Raw genomic sequence first — 18,384 nt, forward strand, 5'->3', positions numbered from 1 at the left:
AGCTCAAGTGCATGGTGAGGGATTTCTCTTGAATTTAGACTTGAGCTTTGAACTATTTAAAGGAGACTGGAGCACCTCCCCCATGAAGACAGGCAAAGAAAGTTGGGGCTGCTCAGCCTGGAAAAAAGAAGGCTGTGTGGAGACCTCATAGCAGCCTTCCAGTATCTGAAGGGGTCCTATAGAGATGCTGGGGAGGGACTGTAGTGACAGGACAAGGGTAATGAGTTAAAACATAAACAGAGGAAGTATAGATTGGATATAAGGAGGAAGTTCTTTCCTGTTAGGGTGGTGAGGCACTGGAATAGGTTGCCCAGGGAGGTTGTGAGTGCTCCATCCCTGGCAGTGTTCAAGGCCTGGTTGGACGAAGCCTTGTGTGGGATGGTTTAGTGAGAGGTGTCCCTGCCCATGGCAGGGGGATTGGAACTTGATGATCTTAAGGTCCTTTCCAACCCTAACTGTTCTACGATTCTATGATTCTGTGGAAACACTACCCAGACACACCTTGGTGCACGTGTCTATGCAAGGAAAGCTTCAATCTCCTACATTATCTAGATTCTGGCTCATAAGTCACATCCATCCAACAATGCTGGAAACACCATTTCCAGCAGAGTAGTTTGACCTTTTACTCTTAAAAAACCCCTGTGCTAACAGCAAAAGTCAGTATTCCCAGAAGCCTAGAAGGGAGTGCAGTTACTTCTCCAACAAGCAAACAAAACTTACTTATGCAAAGTTCTGCTTGTTGTAAAATGTTAACAAATTATTTCTGGTTGGGTATTAACAGAAAACAAAATGTGGGCAGCTTGTGTCTCCATAGGGAAACCAGGAGCAGGCTCCTGCTGTGCTTAGCACAGACACCTGGGGCTCTCTGTGATACCTCTGGGGGGTTGGGTGATGTGCCAAGGGACATGCTACAGAGCCCAGGTCTCTGGAGCAGCAGCCGGAGGCCAGCAAACTCTCTGGAACAATCACAGCGGTGTGGATGCCTCTGTGTAGCTGAACGAGTCCCACCGCAGGCTTTCAGGCTGAATGTAAGAAGGGGACAGAGAGAAATAAGAAAGTAAAGAGCCCAAAACAGAAGGTGGAGGCTTCAGCGTGTGCTGTCAGTGAGTGAAGAGTCCCCTTCTGTGCAGCCTGACTCCCCTTATGTATAGGCTACAGAGTGTCCCATTTGGGGACCATTTTGATGCCTTGTCCTGTGGTTCTAGCTCTAAATAATTAAGCTATTATATTGTAAAGCATGGAACACATTGGTCTAACAGACACTTGTGGTGAAGACTGATGGGATAAGGATCATTTTCAGCTACAGAGCAGCAAAGCACATCCTACAGGAAGGACCTGAAGGAGAGACTCCCTGTACTGCAACAACTAGTATTTTTGTTTGATTGATAGACTACAATTCATACAACCTGCCTGTGTAATACAAGAATATCCTAGCTCAGTTACCTCCAGGGTGATTCAGCAGAATTTTACACAGCATGTTGACCTTGTCTGCAAGTGATGCCTACAACAGTATTGACAAGCCAGATTAGATAAGCAGCACGGTGCAAGCGAGTTCATGAAGATCAAAGGTTGATACAGTTATCTGAAGAAATCAGTCAGGAGTGCAGAGGGCAGTTTGTCTTCCGACACTGCTTTTCATTCACTGTCTCCTACAGTTGTCTCTGGTGTGCATTTTCACCTAGTCAGATCTATGGAGACATTTTGAGAGGAACAGGAAAAAACACTTCTGTGTCCAGGAATGAAATACAGAAGAAAAGTATCCTGAAGGAATATCCTGCTTCACTAAGGGAGGAACCTTATGTAGGATTCAAGCTGAATTAGTTGATGTGACTTACGCAAAATGGCAAACTATTAAAAGCAAAAAAACCCCCAAACCATAAAATATTAAAATAAATTGTTTATTGCTATCACAGTATTTTTTTAAATCATGGGAGCTTTTCAGCTGTTCTGGTTATTTTAAGTAGCAGGTTGCCAAATAATGAAAATAGGAAGCAACAGTTTTCTGCTGGCACAGAATTTCCAAATAACCATGACTCTCACGAATTTCACATTTGTATGTTGTCAGCATGAGTCAGGAATTTATTTTCTATAGGTGAGAAGTGACTACACAGACATAATTTTTATTTGCTTAAGAAATAGGAGTCTCCCAAAGACTACAATTCCCTTTGTAGGAGGGGCTACAGAACTATATAATCTCAAGGCAAAGCTGCTGAGAGCTTAGAGCGAGTTATACTGTGTACAAGGTAAGCTTTTTTGCACGGGAGTAAGCAATTAGTGTAATTGGAACTAAGTCAGTGAATGGGTTTTACTGATTACTTGTCTGTATTTTACTAATATGGTTACGTGAGTGGTTATGTTAAATTATTGATCAACTGCTTCCTAGGCGTACAGATTTAAGATAAAGAAATCTAGATCTCAAGTGTGGAGTGTTTGCTCTCACCTTCTTCCTATTTCAGAGAAAATATGTTTTTCACAAGGGGAATATGGTGGGGTTTTAGCTATTTTCTTTTTGCTGCTGTTAATGCTTTGGTTTTATTGTTGACATGATGCTAATAACTGTGAAGCTAGTACAAACTAAGCACTGTCTACATGTACGCTGCTGATATGCACGCACTGATTCTGACTGGGGGCATGACAGCCTGTCTACAAACTGTTGTTGCTTTAAATTCCAGCCGTTGGAACTGTCCAAGCAGGTATTGCATGTTGGCTCTGCCTGTGGTAAAGGGAAATCTATTATTACCTTAGACAAAATTAAATTCTATGTCTTCAGATGCTTGCCTAAAGAAATGGGAGTAGTGGGGAGTGTTGTAAATGAAACTGAATGCTTACGGGGGGGTAACAGGAAGGCCTGTTACCTTATGATAGAGCATAATGACTGCTGAAGAAAGCACAGGAATAGGTGAGTTTATTTGGTGTATCTGATTAAACAGTAATCTATCCAGAGATAATGCCAAAATAAAGAGAGCAGTGTATCTCACATGCCCTGTTTTTTTGGTCAGAGCATACCAGTTTGGGATGCAAATGGGTTTTGATTTGCTTGTTCTGACATGGGACAATTGTTCCCAGTACAGTTTTGCTTAACTAACTTGCACATATAAAAGACATTCTAAGTCTAAATAATACAATGCAGTCCTTCAATATAGTCTTTTACCTCCTCTACTAATGTGATGAGCGTCCTGGACGATAAATCATTGGTTTCAACCATGACAACTTTGAACAATGCTTGAGAACTTGTTAGAGACTCAAAACCTGCATTCTAAATCTTTGTTTTGCAAAGCTTACTTTATTCCAGAGAGTAGGAAATCAGTGGAAGCATGTCTGGGAAGCCCAAGCTGCACTACTTCAATGGACGAGGCCGAATGGAATCAATACGGTGGCTACTAGCAGCAGCTGGGGTTGAGGTTTGTCCTGTTTTTTATAATAACAGCATCTGACAAATATGTATTTTCACTGTTCCTTATAAGAAATGTGACTGACCAGCACTTTCAAGCTCTGCATTTAGTGTTTTGCTGACCAAGCCAACAATGACTAGCTTACCCTAAACAGGCGGGCAAGTTCCCATTTCAGTTCCAAGCACCATGTGCCAGGCATACTGGTAGCACCATAAATGCCTCTCCCCAGTAGCTAATGAAAGCAAAAACCCAAAACGACAGCAGCAGAACCTGGTCTCTTATCTTTTGATCACAGGGGTTGAGCACTTTCCATTCTGAAGACCTTCAGTTAAATCCCAATGTCCAAAATAGCAAAAAAAATGTTCCATGGAATAACCGTGGTAGTGTGGGGGATCTGCGTGTTTTAAGAGCTGTGAGTTTTTGTCACAGTAATGGGCAATATGCCAGAAAGCTACATAGGACACTCGATCTCTTCTCTTTGCCTCTCCTTTTGCCAGCTGGTGGCAAAGGAACCACAGTTGTGCTGCTTCAGTGTGAATTTACCTACCCTCCTTTCTCCCAGTACTGACATCAGAAGTGGAACAGTCACCGTTTGCTCAGTAGACAGGGTTTTGTGCCTTTCAGTCATCTCAGCTTTAGCCAAAACGTTACCTGCACAGAACTATGAATCACATCTGAGAGGGAAGAGGAGAGGATGTGACAATGGCAAAATAAATTTTTAAAGATATCACTTCCAAATCTGATTTATTAAAAAAAATAAAATTCCCCAAAACACAGCTTTTTGTCTTATGCAGAGCAGAAGCTAAAATATGCAGTGATAACACAACATTTTTTCTTTATTTCCTGCAGTTTGAAGAATGTTTTCTGGAAACAAAGGATGATCTGACGAAGTTACAGAAGGGTAAGTTTCCTTCAGTTTTTAATAATTAGGTAATACTACATACAGGTAATAGAGCACCTAAGAAGTCTTATGTCCACTGAGCAGCAACCTTAACCCACAGAAACTCTTATTTCATACTCTTTGTTTGCTGATGAAATTAATGGTGAAAATAATGAAAATGGTGAACAGGTTTTTGATCTCTCGTAAGTTTAGTGGTGGACTTGGTAGTACTGAGTTAACGGTTGGACTTAATGATCTTAAGGCTCTTTTCCAACCTAAATGATTCTATGATTCTAAATAAAAAATTATACATGTGATTCCTTGTGGAGGATTGGCTTGTCGAAAAAGGCCAAAAGGTCACGTTCCCATCAACGAGCTGAAACAAGACATCTGTGTAGAACATGGTGCAAACCTCTCACGCCAGATAATGAGGAAATGAAGGACACCGGCAAACAGCAACATACTATGACCAATCACAGCCAAGGCCACTAAGTGATAAGTGCATGAGAAGGAGGATGGTGTGGGGGTGCATGGTGTAGCTGCAAAAATATAGAGCTTACACAATGCCTTATTTGTGCCAGAACCAATCAAGTGCCTAGTATTTGCATATTCACTGTTATATTAACCGAAGGTAGAAGCCCAATAAACAAAGCTTGCTGGCAACTCATATTGAGTTGTCCAAGTCTTTCTTTCACGACAATTCCTTTGCCAAACACACACTAATGGTTCTCATTCAAATATTGAATGTCTCCTTGTCTTGTCCCCTTTTCGCTAGATGGATCCCTGCTGTTTCAGCAAGTGCCAATGGTGGAGATTGATGGAATGAAGATGGTGCAGTCAAGAGCCATAGGCAACTACATAGCAGCAAAGTACAACCTCTGTGGGAAGGACCTGAAGGAGAGAGCCCTGTACAGTAACAGTACCATATTTTCCTGTTAGGCTACAGTTCATACTACTGCTCTGTGTTAACACAAGATATCCCAGCTCATAGTTAGATTCAGGGTGATACAGCATCTTCTCATGTAGCATGTTTTAACTGTGACTGCAGGTACAGTTGTATTACAACAGTAATAACCAGCTAGATTAGCTAGGCAACACAGTGCCAGGGAGTTCATGAAGAGCATAGAGCTAACAGAAGAAAGCAGTCAGGAGCACAGACCGTCTTATAAGGCAGCTTTTCATTTTCTCCCACAGTTGGCAGCAGCAGGTATTTTCACCACATCAAATTCAGGGAAATGTCTTCGAAGGAAAAAAAAGCCTTGTCTAATAACCAGGAATTAGAGTTAGAATTACTAATTGATTATTAAATGACAGGGCTTCTAGGCCACATGGCTTGATCTGAATTATTTTTAAATGCTTAATTAGCATTGGTAAACACGTTAAGATATTTGTTAGGATTTGTACGGATTTTAACACATTTGGATGACACCATCCTTAATGCAACCTTAATACAGAGAAGTATCACTCCTAGTCAAAAATTGAAGGGGTACAGTCTTCTAGCTTTTTGTAGGCACTTTGCACTTTTCTTTCACCCATGCTCTCCTGTCCAGAAGCTACTGCATCTCAGGGAGAACTGCTCCAAGCTAGGCATACTGGATAGAAGAGGCAAAGAGTTCTCAACATCTCAGTGGGGTTATGGCAGTAGCTATTGTGCTGTTTCAACCTACTGTGTCTGACTTGACCAAATGGATCTATTCTTTTCAGAATTGATATGTATGTGGAAGCAATAATAGATTTGAATGAGTTACTGATGATGCACGCTTTCCAACCAGAGGATAAAAAGCAACAACATTTTGCTAATCTTGTGGACAAGGCCACAAACAGATACTTCCCAGTCTTCGAGAAGGTATGTGGCAAAGATGCAGTAGCTTAATTAATATTGTTTTCCTGAAGCTCTATACTGGACCTACACAAACAATTTTTACTGAGGAAAACAGAGAAGAAAAATTACCACTAACATATAAATGCTGTGGTTTTGGTGGGACTGGGATGAGGATGGAGATAGGATGCTACACAGGGGACAGCAGGTACTACAAATCTAGGAGAGAGATGCAAAGCTGCAAAAAGCCAGGACACACTGAGCTCCCCAGATGTCCATGTTGCAGTCTGTGTGTTATTTCAGACAAAAGACACTATAGCATCAGCTTCTACATAAAGTTTCCTCCTAATGCAGAACCCCCTCTACCATTCATGCTGTGTAAAAGCATTACAACTCCTTCTGTAACAAAAGGGAGGATGGATTAGCTGGGTGTCAAGATCCTGAGGCACAGGTTACACAGACAGATCTCCCAAATTCCTCAAATTCAACAGGAAACAGGTGAGAAGGCATCTGCCCATAATTTGAAAGAGTCCAAGATACTCTATGCCCTGGGCTGAACTTAAGCGTCTTGTAAATCTTGCACACGCATTTGCAGTGATGGTTATATGGTTATATCCCATAAAGCCTTCAACACAGTAGTGCTGACTACAGGAGCTACAGAAGTGAAGGCAACAGGGGTACAACTGACCTGGCAGAAAGAAATGCGGAAGAGCAAGGGCTGAGAAATTATGCCTAGGATGACAGTGTGGTCAAGTTGTTCATTTGAACTACAGATTCAAATTAACACTTCCTTCTTTTTCTACATCATTTCCTTCTTTCAAGGATAACTCCATGCAGTGTATGACCTTGCTTTGAAGATACAGTAAGTCACAGAAAGGGAAAAAAATAATCACTTCTGGTTCTCTGGTTTTAGGTTTTGAAAGACCATGGACAGGACTTTCTTGTGGGCAATCAGCTTAGCAGGGCAGATGTGCAGTTACTTGAATGCCTTTTAATGGCAGAAGAGTGCAAGCCTGATTTCCTTGCCAAGTTTCCTCTCTTGCAGGTAACTGAGTGGACAGTTTTAACAGACAAGGCAGCACCACTGATTTAAACTGGCTGAGAAATATGGGAGAGTGGGTGGGTGAGTGGAGAAGTGACAGAAAAAATCAAGTATCCTAACTTTTACCTGGCCTCAAATACTGGTGGTTATTGCTGCCTTCTGTCACTATAGCCACAAATGAATAATAGGACAAAGCATACAGATTCTTCTGCAGGATGAACCCATAATGTTACTTTTATGGAATCGATAACATCTTAATACCTGACAGCTACCATTGTTCTTAAACATAGTGCTGTTTTTGTTTCGTTTTGCAGAGTTTTAAAGCAAGAATAAGCAATATCCCCACAATAAAGAAATTCCTGCAGCCTGGCAGCCAGAGGAAACCACCACTGCAAGAGAAAGACAGAGCAAGAGTGATGAAAATTTTCCACTGAGTGGCAACCTTAATCCACAGAAACTCTTACTTTGTAGTCTTTGTGTTTGCTGATAAAATTAATGGTGAAAATAATGAAAATGGTGAACTGTTTTTTTGATATCTCTTTCCTTAACTACGGGACTGTTTTGAGCCCCTGCAAATACTTCCAAATTATATTTACACAAGCAGACCAGCAAATGAAACAGCTCACTGCACTGGGTGTGGGTGTGTGTGTGGGTGTACACTGGACAACACAGGATGTCTTAAATTACTTGAGAAAATACTGAAATAAAGTCTTACAATTGACACACAAAATCAGTTTGTTCAATGACTTCTTGCTGCTACTTATATGCCTAAGAGCTATCTGGTTTTGTCTTTCTGGCATTCCCAAGAGCTGCTGGAAAACGAAAACAGCTTGGCCCTAACAGTGGGTGATACATTTGTTCTGAGAAATGCTGGAAGAAATCTGCAGGTTCTGGTTTGATGGGGATGACAGGTTTGAATTCAGCTTTCCTCTGAACTTAACTCAGAGTATGCTGGGACCAGAGGTCATACTGCATCTCTATTCTGTCAGTAGACATTTAAACTCATGTACTGCAGGTTCACCAGTATTTCCTTTAACAAAAGGTCTATTGTAGCAGCCAAAAGCACTTTGCAGACTTGACTGTGGAATGAACACTTGTCACTAATTGTCAACTGTAAAATTTATTGTTTCAGGGAGGAAGAGTCAAATGGTGTCAGAGGCTAGTTAAGACCTTGAAACACAGGATTTCATGTTCACTTATGTGACTATATTCAACTCAGTTAAATGCAAAATGTACATTGTAATTACTTAAATCAAGCTCTGCTACTGAGAGAATAGTTCATAATATTACGAACAATAATATAAATATGTATATTATTTAAACACCAAATCAACCAAGTTTGTAAATGCAACAGCCAGTGCCTTAAACCCAGCCAGCACTCTGGCAGTTTTATGCTGGGCAAACTCGGGACACTAAAACTCTTGCCAGCCCAGGCAGTTTCTTTATCAGAAATGCACTGCCTGGAACCAGTTTTCACCATGAGGAAAGAAAACCCCCGCGTTCTCCTGCAGCAGAGCACTGACCGGAGTTGTGCAAGGGCCCTTCCACCTCACGCAGCGCCGCCGGCTGCAGAGCGCGGTCAGACGCTCGAGCTGAGAAGCCCGGCCGTGGCTGCCGGCTCTCCGCTGTGCAAGCTCCCCTGCACAGCCAAGCGTTTGGGAGCCTGCGTGCAGACCCAGCCTTCGGCCTCGCAGAGCCAGGGCCCCCAGCACACGGACAGGCGGCTGTCCTCACACAGGGACTGCGGCCTAGGCCTCTCCCCCGGCCCCGCCGCCGCCAGGAACCCCACTGCCGCCTCGGGGCCCCGCAGCCTTCCTTCTGCCCCGGCGGCCGTGTCGCTCTGGGGCGCAGCCGTGGCATGCCGCCGACCTCGAACGCGGCCCGCTGCGAAGAGCGGCTTCGCAAGACTTCAGGACAAGGCCGCGGCAACTCTTCTTCCCCCAGCCACGCTCGCAGGGCTCAGGGACGCGGTTTACCGGCGGAAAGCCAGGACCCGGTACCCCCGTGCGGATCATACGCCGAGGGCGAGGGCGAGCAGCAGGCCGGGCGGCCGGCGCCGCCGCGGAGGGGAGGAGCGGTGAGGAGGAGAGGAGAGGGTGGGCCTTGCGGATCTGCGCTCCGCCGGCGGTGCGCTCCGTGCGCAGGGTACGGGTGGCGGGGACGGCCGAGGTGGGGGGAGCTGCGGAGTTTGGGAGCTCCGCAGGGCCGAGGGGGGTGGGGGGGTCCCGGTCCCGGTCCCGGTCCCGGTCCCGGTCCCGGTCCCGGTCCCTACTCGGGCGAGGGTGTGAGCCGTGCTGCGACGCGCGGCCTGTGGCGGCGGGGGCTCCCCGGGTGGAATGGCGGCCCGCCGGCAGCAGCACGGCACAGCGGCGGGTTGCGCGGTGCTTGGCCGGCTGCGCCCGGAGTGTCGGGCTGGGCTGGGCTGGGCTGGGCTGGGCTGGGCTGCAGTGGGCTTGGCTGCCAGCTCTCTGCAGGCCCCCGTCCGGGGCGGAGGGCGGGCAGCCGGTGCCCTTTGCCGGGAGGGCGAAAGGCGAGGCTCGTGTCAGAGCGGTTTGTAGTTCCGACCGTGCCCGGGAGAGGACCCGGGCCGGGCAGCGAGGGCGTGCACGGGGGCGCTCCGTGGGTGGGTTCAGCAGGAAACTCGCGGAGGAGCTGCTGTTGGAGTCAGGGGGTTTAAAATGTGGAGGTAATTTGCCTTTCACTCGTTCAAACGCTCGTCCTAGCTCTGGTGGAGCAAGGAACGCTTCGTGAATCGGCACTTGGCCGGAGGCCCCGTAGAAACCGCATGCTGGTGAGAAGTTAGCCTGAGGATGGTCTGGAGCCGGAGCTGGGCCCGATGCAGCACGGGGCCTGTGCTGTGAGGCTCTTGCGCTTGAGCAGCGCTGTGCGAGTGGTGTGTGAGGGGCAAAGCAGAGAACTGCTTGGGGGTCTGCATCCAATTAGGAAGCAAGTTTCAGGTCTTGCAGCAATTATGGGATTGCTGTTAGATTCACTTGTCCCTTACTGGGGGGCTGCTGCCTGAATCGTTTTGGACAAAACAGGGTGATTTTTTTAAAAACTGAGATTGCAGCAGTAGCTGTCACTGGCATCTGCCTGGTGGAGGTCCAAGGAAGATCTGATGCACTGGAACATCGAGAAAGTTTGTGATTTGTTTTCAGGTCAGTTATTGCTATTCAAGAAAGGCAATTTGCCAACTTTACCACTCTTTCACGACTCACTGCTCTACAAAGAGGTAGTTGTTGCAGAGCAGGAGCAGAGAGGCCGAAGTACTTTGCAACGAACGGTGTGTAAGTATTCAGTCTAAGCCCCAAGGTCAGTCCTGAAGCAGTGCAGTTCCAGAAAAAGGTAAACTTTTCCTTGCCAGCACGAAAAGCCTCAAGCCCTGGCCAATCCCCACAAGGAACTGTGATGAACAAGTGCAGGTTATGTTGATACCTGGACTTTTTCCCACTGACCCTTGCTCTGCTCTTTGGCTTCCACAGGTGATTGTAGTGGAGCACTGAGGGGACATGGGCCAGCACAGGGCTCTGGCTGGGCTGACTTTTATCAGCTCTAACTGTGCTTTGGGGAGAGGCCAGGGAAGTTTGCTCTTTCTGCTTACGCTAGTCTGTAACTGTAGGTTGTTTCCAGCCTTGATCCCATGAACTGAAGGTTAGAGTCTGTGAGTCCAGTCTGTGAGTGCCCCGGTGCAGTTCTCTCAGGTGGAGCGGAGTTGAGGCCATCATCTACTTCCTGAGCACCAGGGAGCGAAGGTTTTCTTGAAGCATGGAAGATTGAGAGCTCTTTCACTGGGTATAATGTAACTCACACGCACGGGAACTAGAAATGAAGTGGAGGTCATGGTCTTCTGGATGTGGGGCCCGGTAAAGGTAGTTGTGATGAGGCAGTTCTCTGAATGCCTTATTTATGCACCCTGTTGCTCTTCAGGCATACAGGAATCTGCGTGGGCATCCAGCAGCTGTAGACTAGATGCCAAGTCAATACCATCAAGACATAATCAAGTCTTTATTATTGAGCACGTCCTTATGTGTCAGGGGAACTTTGTTGCAAGAGAGACTGAGGTGTCTGGGATATAGGCATTGCCAGGGCTAGGTGGCAGCAGGGCAGTGGTTTTGCAGACCCATTGTTTTGGATGGGGGCACCAGGTTTCTTCTGTGAGTCACGCCCTGAGTAGAACAATGGCTGTTTGCTATAGGGCCTATTGAAGATACAGCCCTACACAAACGACTTAAGTGGAGAAGGCCATGGATGTGGTCTCCCCTTTCACTCTTGTCCTGTTTGGTCCTCTTCATGGATTGGAATCATGGCCAAAGTTTCCACTTTGTGGCTAAATTACAAACTTATCTAAGTCTGTCCAAGAATAAATAAGCCTGCCTGTACACAGGTGCAACCTTTGCTTAGTGATGAATCACTGCCACACTGTCTTCTGTTACACCTGCTTCATTCTTCTGGGATCCATTAGTGATAAGAGTACAGCGCTAGCTTTGTTTCCAGCACCGGGCAAGCTCACATCAGCTGCTGAGGTCATACTATGGCATGTGACTGCACTGGTTAGTGGAATTGGAAGGAGCAAAGTGTTTCATCCCAGTGCCATGATCTGGTGTGCTGACTTCAGCTCCCTGCTGCTGTGGGCATTGACCAGTTTGTTTGGATTTGATTTTTTGATTTGAAAGGTACGTTTTTAGGGCAAATAGGATATAAATCCATGTGACAGTTTAACTGTTGATCATAAAATTGGACTGCGTCTTAAGTTAGTGGGCATTATCTATAATGCATATATTGTGATTTGGCCAGTGGTCAGAACAGAACTAGCTACATACGGAAGTCAGTAGGCCTGGTGAAATACATTCTGGAATATACGTTGCTGTTATAAGCTCATATTTGTACGGGCACAGGAGCACAGAACTCTGAACTGTCATCATGAGAAAGGGGAAAGTAACGCTGGTGCCTCTGGGTTGGTGAAGCAATTCATGTGACACAGCACATATGATGTGAGTGCTGCCACAAAACCAAACACCTACCGAAGAGACTGAATCACTACAAGGCAAAAATGTGTTTATTCAGTCTTACCTTGCACTTCTGCTTTGGCTGTAGAGCTCTTGCAGCTATGTTAGTATTTTTAAAGATACCTATATGATTTAAACATATACATACGAATTTAGGTGCTTATTATATTCTCTCATTCTCTTTTGAATTGTTGCATGTTCTGGTATGTGTACTTTCTCTTTTTTTCCACTAACCCACAGGAAACTTGGTTGCATCAAGTATATAGGCCTTGATTGCCCTTTTACCCTCACTTTCATCCAGCTGTATTGAGTAGTTTGGAGTGGAACATTTAATATGGTAATTTTAAAAAATACTTCCTTCTGTATAAGATCTTCCTCTTGAATTTGTCAGGAAAAAAGAAGTCCGAGATCATGGCAGGGAAGCCCAAGCTGCACTATTCCAACGCAAGGGGGAGGATGGAGTCAATCCGATGGCTGTTAGCAGCAGCTGGGGTTGAGGTGTGTACCTTTTTTATAAAGTGATCAGATTAATCTGTGATTTAAACATACCCTTTGGAAAGGCTTCCCAATTACATCTGTGCTCAAGAGATATACACATCACATATTGTTATGCAGAATGCTTACAGTCGGTGATACGCTCTCTTATGTTGTATTTACTGTATTTCATGAGCAATTAGTCGCACAGTAAAAGAGTTCTAATATACAAAGAGAACTGTTAAGTGTAGTGTTTGAAATGTACTTTAAGCTGAGATCTTAAACTGTTGCTACACACCACAACTGTGTATCTCTTTTTTTGAATGCTCATTACTTCCCTGTGTCTCATGATTATTCTCCACTGAAAGACCATGCCTACCACATGAAAACCTTTACAACATTCTCTCTAAAGTGCTTGTCATTCTTTGGGTTAGGAGCCAAGTCAGATACATCAGCAGAGCTGCCCTGAAGGCAGATTCGGGTCAGGTGAAAACCATCCTAAGGAGTCCTAATTTCTACATTCAGTTTTTGTTTGAAAATGCTGCTTTAAAACTGTTTTCTCAGAAACTCTTGATTCTCTGTTGGAAATAAAAGGGGTTTTAATGGCGCTCACTTGTGAACGTTGCTGACAGAGAAGCTGCAGAGCACAAGTGCTGAGGAAACAAAGATCTTGCCCTCATTAAAAAGTCCTTCTCAGTAAAAAGAAAATAAATATGCCAGCAGGGGTAAAGAGGGACATAAATGGTGTGTAACAGGCATAACTTATTGAAAAATTACTAATCTTTCATGTTATATCAGCTGCTTTTAAGTGAATGATTTGGTCTCTATTAATTGTTTGTGCAGGCAAGTAGACTGGCCTTCATAACCAGAGAGCTTTTGTGAAGTGTAAACCACTGTACATTGCTGTGGGGTTGGGGACACTTATCGTCCTGGATTATTTGCTGGAAGAGAGACGAAGAATAGAAATAGGGGTGAACACAGTCATGACAAGTATGGGGAATATTGTGGAGAGATGTAGTTTAACTTCCAGACGTCCTTCCACTTTTCCATGTTTTTTGTGACACAGTGTTGTTTTTTTATCATTGCTTTTCAGTTTGAGGAACAATTCATAGAAAAGAAGGAAGACTTAGAAAAACTATGCAGTGGTGAGTCTGTAAATGGTACCCTAAGCATAAATTCACACCAATATAACAGAGGTGTAACAGGTGATATTTGTGTAAATTCTCCAGTACAATGTAACCTGTAAAAAGAAGAGATGAGAGACCTGCTTGCTTGCGGATGCGTTCGTGCCTCAGAATTGGAGCTGTCTTGGTGTATTACTGGGTCTCTCTCAGATTCAGCATAGCAGTGAATAGTTTGCTTCCTTGTCTTCCTAAGATGGATACCTGCTATTTCAGCAAGTGCCCATGGTGGAGATCGATGGGATGAAGATGGTGCAGACAAGAGCCATTAGCAGCTACATAGCAGGGAAGTACAACCTCTATGGAAAAGACCTGAAGGAGAGAGCCTGGTACAGTAACAGTGCATACTAACCTTGCTAATACTGTGCCATAGTTTGTAATAGTTCTGAGAATAATACTGCTTTGTAATATCTGCATGTAAAGGTGCCTGTACATCTGCTCATGCTTTGTCTCCTCAGACACAGGGATTGGGAGAATGGACTTTGTGACTGGAAAATTATTGTTAATTGTCAACACGGTGAGAATGTCATGGTTGCCCTCAGGCTCATTTGATTTTGCAGAGACCAGAAGTGCATTAAGTTCCTGGGCAACTGCAAGACCTTTATACAATAATAAAGGCTAGTTACGGTAGTTGGTTTGGGGTTTTTTCCTCTTCAGCTGAGAAAACAGGAGAACAAACGCACAGCTGCCTGCAAAAAATGAAGTGTCTTTACGGGTTCCGGTTTCCTTTTTTCAAAATGTAAAGAATCCTTCAATCTGATCTTAAAAGGGACATGTTCAGAGGCTTAAGCTACTGAAAGTTAGACCAGTATTTTCCTAGTATTACTTTGCTATGTAAGCTGTGGGTATTTTCCATTATCATAATTAAAGGGCTAATGCAAAAGCAAAAGTCCTTATTTTGTAAAACAAACAAAAGTAATGAAAGAGTTCAGTTAAGTCCTTAACCTAACTGACTGCCACTTCCTGTAAAGGGCTACTTCTGCGACAGTGGAGGTGCAACACCAGAGACTCTGGGGATTATTATGGACTGACATGTCTGAACTGGCAATTGGTAACTGGATCCTTCCATGATTAGACCTCAGAACTGGTTTTTATCTTTTTCTCTAGTGTGGCTTATATACGTGGTCTTTTGTCACATGCCATAGATGAACAGGTTGTCAACAAAGAACAATGTGAACTCCACTTAAAATACATCAGTCGCGAACTCTTACCTATACCTTGCTTGTTGCACAAACTGTGAGCCTGTGCTTTGAAAAACAAATGGACCTGGAGTCAAAGTGGAAGAACAAGAAAGCAAACAAGTGTCCTCTGTTACATTCGCTAACAAGCATTCTACTTGGTGATGACTTCAGCACCGTCTTTCAGGGAAATAATAAAAACAAAATGGTAAAATGAGAAACATGAAATAAAAATATTTGTTTCAGGATTGACATGTATGTGGAGGGAACAAAAGACCTGATGGAAATGATCATGTATCTCCCTTTTCAACCAGCCGACACAAAAGGAAAGAATCTTGCTTTAATCATTGAACGAGCTACAAGCAGATACTTTCCTGTTTATGAAAAGGTAAGTGCTAAAACACCAGTAGTCCACAAAGGCAGTAAAGTGGGGAACAGGTTTCCCCGCCACTCCATTCCCCTGTCGCTGCACACCTCCATTTCAGATGGCAAAGTGACAGTGTAGCTCTGGAACTGTATGATGGAGCCAGTGTTCAGCATGGAGGTGTAAGCAGTAAAAGTGGCAGATTTTAGTAGGGAAAATTGGGACTGGAGAAAGAACTGGCTTCCAAAATTACAGACTTGAGGTTTAGCACGCATTTGGTAGTTGTTTAAGGGTAGCATTATAGTAGCACAGGCACAGACATGTTTCCTTCTCTTGCTCCTGCAGTGTTCACCACAACTTGTTTGTTACAGCAGTTGGTAGCTGCAGCAGGCTGTGGTTCTTGCATCAGTAGTTTGCCGTGAAGGAATCCTTCCATGCAGGGCCAAGGGTGGAAAAGCTGTGTTCTTTCATTCCTGACCTGTTTCAAACTATAATCGGCAAACTCAGATTTGCTCAAACGCTTGGGAATTCACTTGAATTAAAAAAAAAATAAACTGGAAGTATCCTACAGGTAAACTCTCCTGACTACCTCTTCCGGTTACTTTCGTCCTGTTTCTTTTGGATGAATTAAGTCTTCTTCTGGTACTGGATTTGTTACAGCTGCCTGCCGCAGTAGGTTAGAGTGAATAACAGGTCCACACACACTGAAACATGAGTTCTGATTTAACTTTTTGTCGTGAGAGTATCCATCACTTTCTAAGGTAATAGATTCTTGCACGGATTTGCTCTCCTGTGTTTTTGTAGAAATCCATCTGTGATGAATATCTAGATAAAATTGTTACCTCCTATAGGCTTTTTAAACTCGTTTGTATTTTGAAGGCCTTAAAAGACCATGGCCAGGATTATCTCGTTGGCAACAAATTAAGCTGGGCAGACATCCATCTGCTGGAAGCCATTTTAATGGTAGAAGAATTGAAGCCTGATATACTGTCTGCATTCCCTCTGCTGCAGGTTAGTAATCATCGTGTCTCAATATGCAGTATGACAAATTTCACTGTCCAGTTTTAAAAGCTAACTGATGTTTAAATCTTTTGAACCATTGTACCATGTTACTGGTAGTTATCTGTCTCTTTCTCTTGACAACAATAATCTGAGCACAGGCACTGTGTTGCCTCCTGTGGGCTCTCCTTTCTCCAGCTTGGCTTTCCTGAGCTGTTCTCAGCTGGCAGGAATTCACTTACTAATGCTACCAGTTTGGTCTTGTAACTGCTCCTTCCATGCCTTCAAACACAGCAATGAGCATCAGGAGGGGAAGTCTGCAGCCTGTTGTGTCTGCAGTTCCTGTCCTTTTTGCTAGCAAAATTATATTCTCAAGAAATTACATGCAAGAGCTGTTAAGTTTCTTATAATTTGTGTTTCGTGGTGCTTTGCACTGTGAATGAATCTTAACTCTTGAATATTGTTTTTTTCACATCCCCATTTGGGAAACTAAGGTAAACTTTGTAGCACCAGCATTGCAGATCAGAATACTCACACCTGCATTTTCGAAGGTGACTAGTATGTTGTATTTCTGCCCTTTTTCATTTTTCCCAATGGAAAATGCTGAGTGCTGAGCTGGCTGTAAGGCCTACTATCTTTTGTGTTTAATAACCGTGTCTGAGAAGTAAAAATCCAAGTTGCCTGATGTTTAAGCTATCAGGGATGGAATTACAATTTCCTTCTTCTCATTGGCTTTACTGCTGCTTTTTACAGGCTTTTAAAGGAAGAACAAGCAACATTCCAACAATCAAAAAATTCTTACAGCCTGGCAGCCAGAGGAAGCCACCAATAGATGAGAAGACTGTTGCCATGGTGAAGAAGATATATAGCATCTAACCATGTGGCTGCTTAAGATAACATAACTGTAGTAGATTACCAGATGTGTGCCTTAAGTGTAAATTGCATAGATGCATTCTGTAGTTTGAATCATATAGCCAGTGATGTCATAATCACGGAAACAAAATACAGTTTTAAGCTGCAGAAAAAGTCAAATTTATATCTGTTGAGTCTGGAAAATAGTGTTTTGTGGAGCAGGTGCATGAAAAAAAATAAGCTGATACTTTGTCTTTCTTTGATGACAGTTCCTGCCTGGAAGGGTAAAATGTTTCAGCTATAGGTTCCAGACTACTGCAGAAAGACTCCCCTCCCCCTGCCTTTCACCAAATAAATAAAAAATAATAATAAAAGTAAACTCATGACTTTGTAAGTTTATGGGCAAAGCTAAGGAACTTGTTTAATCCCCACATAATCTCTTGGAAGTGCTTTGTTCACTGAAATATCAGAGTACTTGTGTTTAATTATCCTGATGTGGTTTTCATCCATTGGAAGCACCTGTTCTGTTGCTGGGTTTTTTTGCTGCTTGGCTGGATGGTCACAGCGAGGAGATGCCACTTGATGGGTTTTTTGGCAAGGTTTTAACTTCTCCAGACACTTCCCAGGTAGCTGTAAAGAGAACTGCACTGGCTGCTTGCCTTTTCAGTAAAGGAGTTTTAGTTCCTCAGTGCTTAAAACATTCACTACTGCTTCAGATGCGTGATCCTGATTTCACAGGAACCATCACTGTTTCATTTACAAACAGTACCACAAACTGTTCTTCATCCTTGAGGTTAGTTGTTTTTCTTCACAGGAGTTGAACTGATCACATTCTAGGTAGCTGGAAGTAGTAGTTTGCCATGCCCACCATAGTACTCAAATTCCAGAAAAGCACTGTGATTGCTGAACCATCAACAGAGACCGGCATGGGATATCACCTTTGTATTTCGTGTGTCCTCAGTCCCATAGGGACTTGCTGAAAAGGCTACTTGTTTGAGCTACTCAGGGATTTCAGCAAAAGCTTCTGGATTACAGTTGGGCTTGGATTTACTTAGACATCTGAGCTGCTCCCTTGTCACCAACTGAGCTCCTGCCTGTAACAGTAAGTTGGTATTCTGCTGGTGGATTTGTGCAGCATTAAGATCTGATATATAACAGTCTTTTTAAGCAAGCTGTGCATGAAAGAAATTAAAAGAA

The 18,384-nt window shown here is 43.8% G+C and overlaps 2 protein-coding genes across 5 annotated transcripts; both read left to right on the plus strand.

Annotated features, from left to right (window-relative positions):
• Positions 1-2,136: 2,136 nt before the first annotated feature.
• On the plus strand, positions 2,137-7,863 carry LOC136015500 (glutathione S-transferase-like). The gene is made up of 7 exons (XM_065681509.1): positions 2,137-2,243; positions 3,278-3,401; positions 4,242-4,293; positions 5,048-5,180; positions 5,977-6,118; positions 7,005-7,136; positions 7,448-7,863. The coding sequence occupies exons 2-7, from the start codon at positions 3,315-3,317 to the stop codon at positions 7,565-7,567; spliced, it is 666 nt and encodes a 221-aa protein (XP_065537581.1). The 5' UTR covers positions 2,137-2,243; positions 3,278-3,314; the 3' UTR covers positions 7,568-7,863.
• An 848-nt stretch (positions 7,864-8,711) lies between these two features.
• LOC136015499 (glutathione S-transferase) lies at positions 8,712-17,566 on the plus strand. Of its 4 annotated transcripts, none has more exons than XM_065681505.1 (7): positions 8,712-9,278; positions 12,531-12,637; positions 13,707-13,758; positions 13,991-14,123; positions 15,219-15,360; positions 16,216-16,347; positions 17,089-17,566. In XM_065681505.1, the coding sequence occupies exons 2-7, from the start codon at positions 12,551-12,553 to the stop codon at positions 17,209-17,211; spliced, it is 669 nt and encodes a 222-aa protein (XP_065537577.1). In that variant the 5' UTR covers positions 8,712-9,278; positions 12,531-12,550; the 3' UTR covers positions 17,212-17,566. The 4 variants fall into 4 exon arrangements, with proteins under 4 accessions (XP_065537577.1, XP_065537578.1, XP_065537576.1 ...); XM_065681506.1 differs by having other exon boundaries at positions 8,712-9,210; XM_065681504.1 differs by lacking the exon at positions 8,712-9,278 and adding an exon at positions 9,950-10,291.
• The last annotated feature ends 818 nt before the right edge of the window (positions 17,567-18,384 follow it).

This window comes from Lathamus discolor, chromosome 5 (genome assembly GCF_037157495.1).
Source record: "Lathamus discolor isolate bLatDis1 chromosome 5, bLatDis1.hap1, whole genome shotgun sequence".
NCBI lineage: Eukaryota > Metazoa > Chordata > Aves > Psittaciformes > Psittacidae > Lathamus > Lathamus discolor.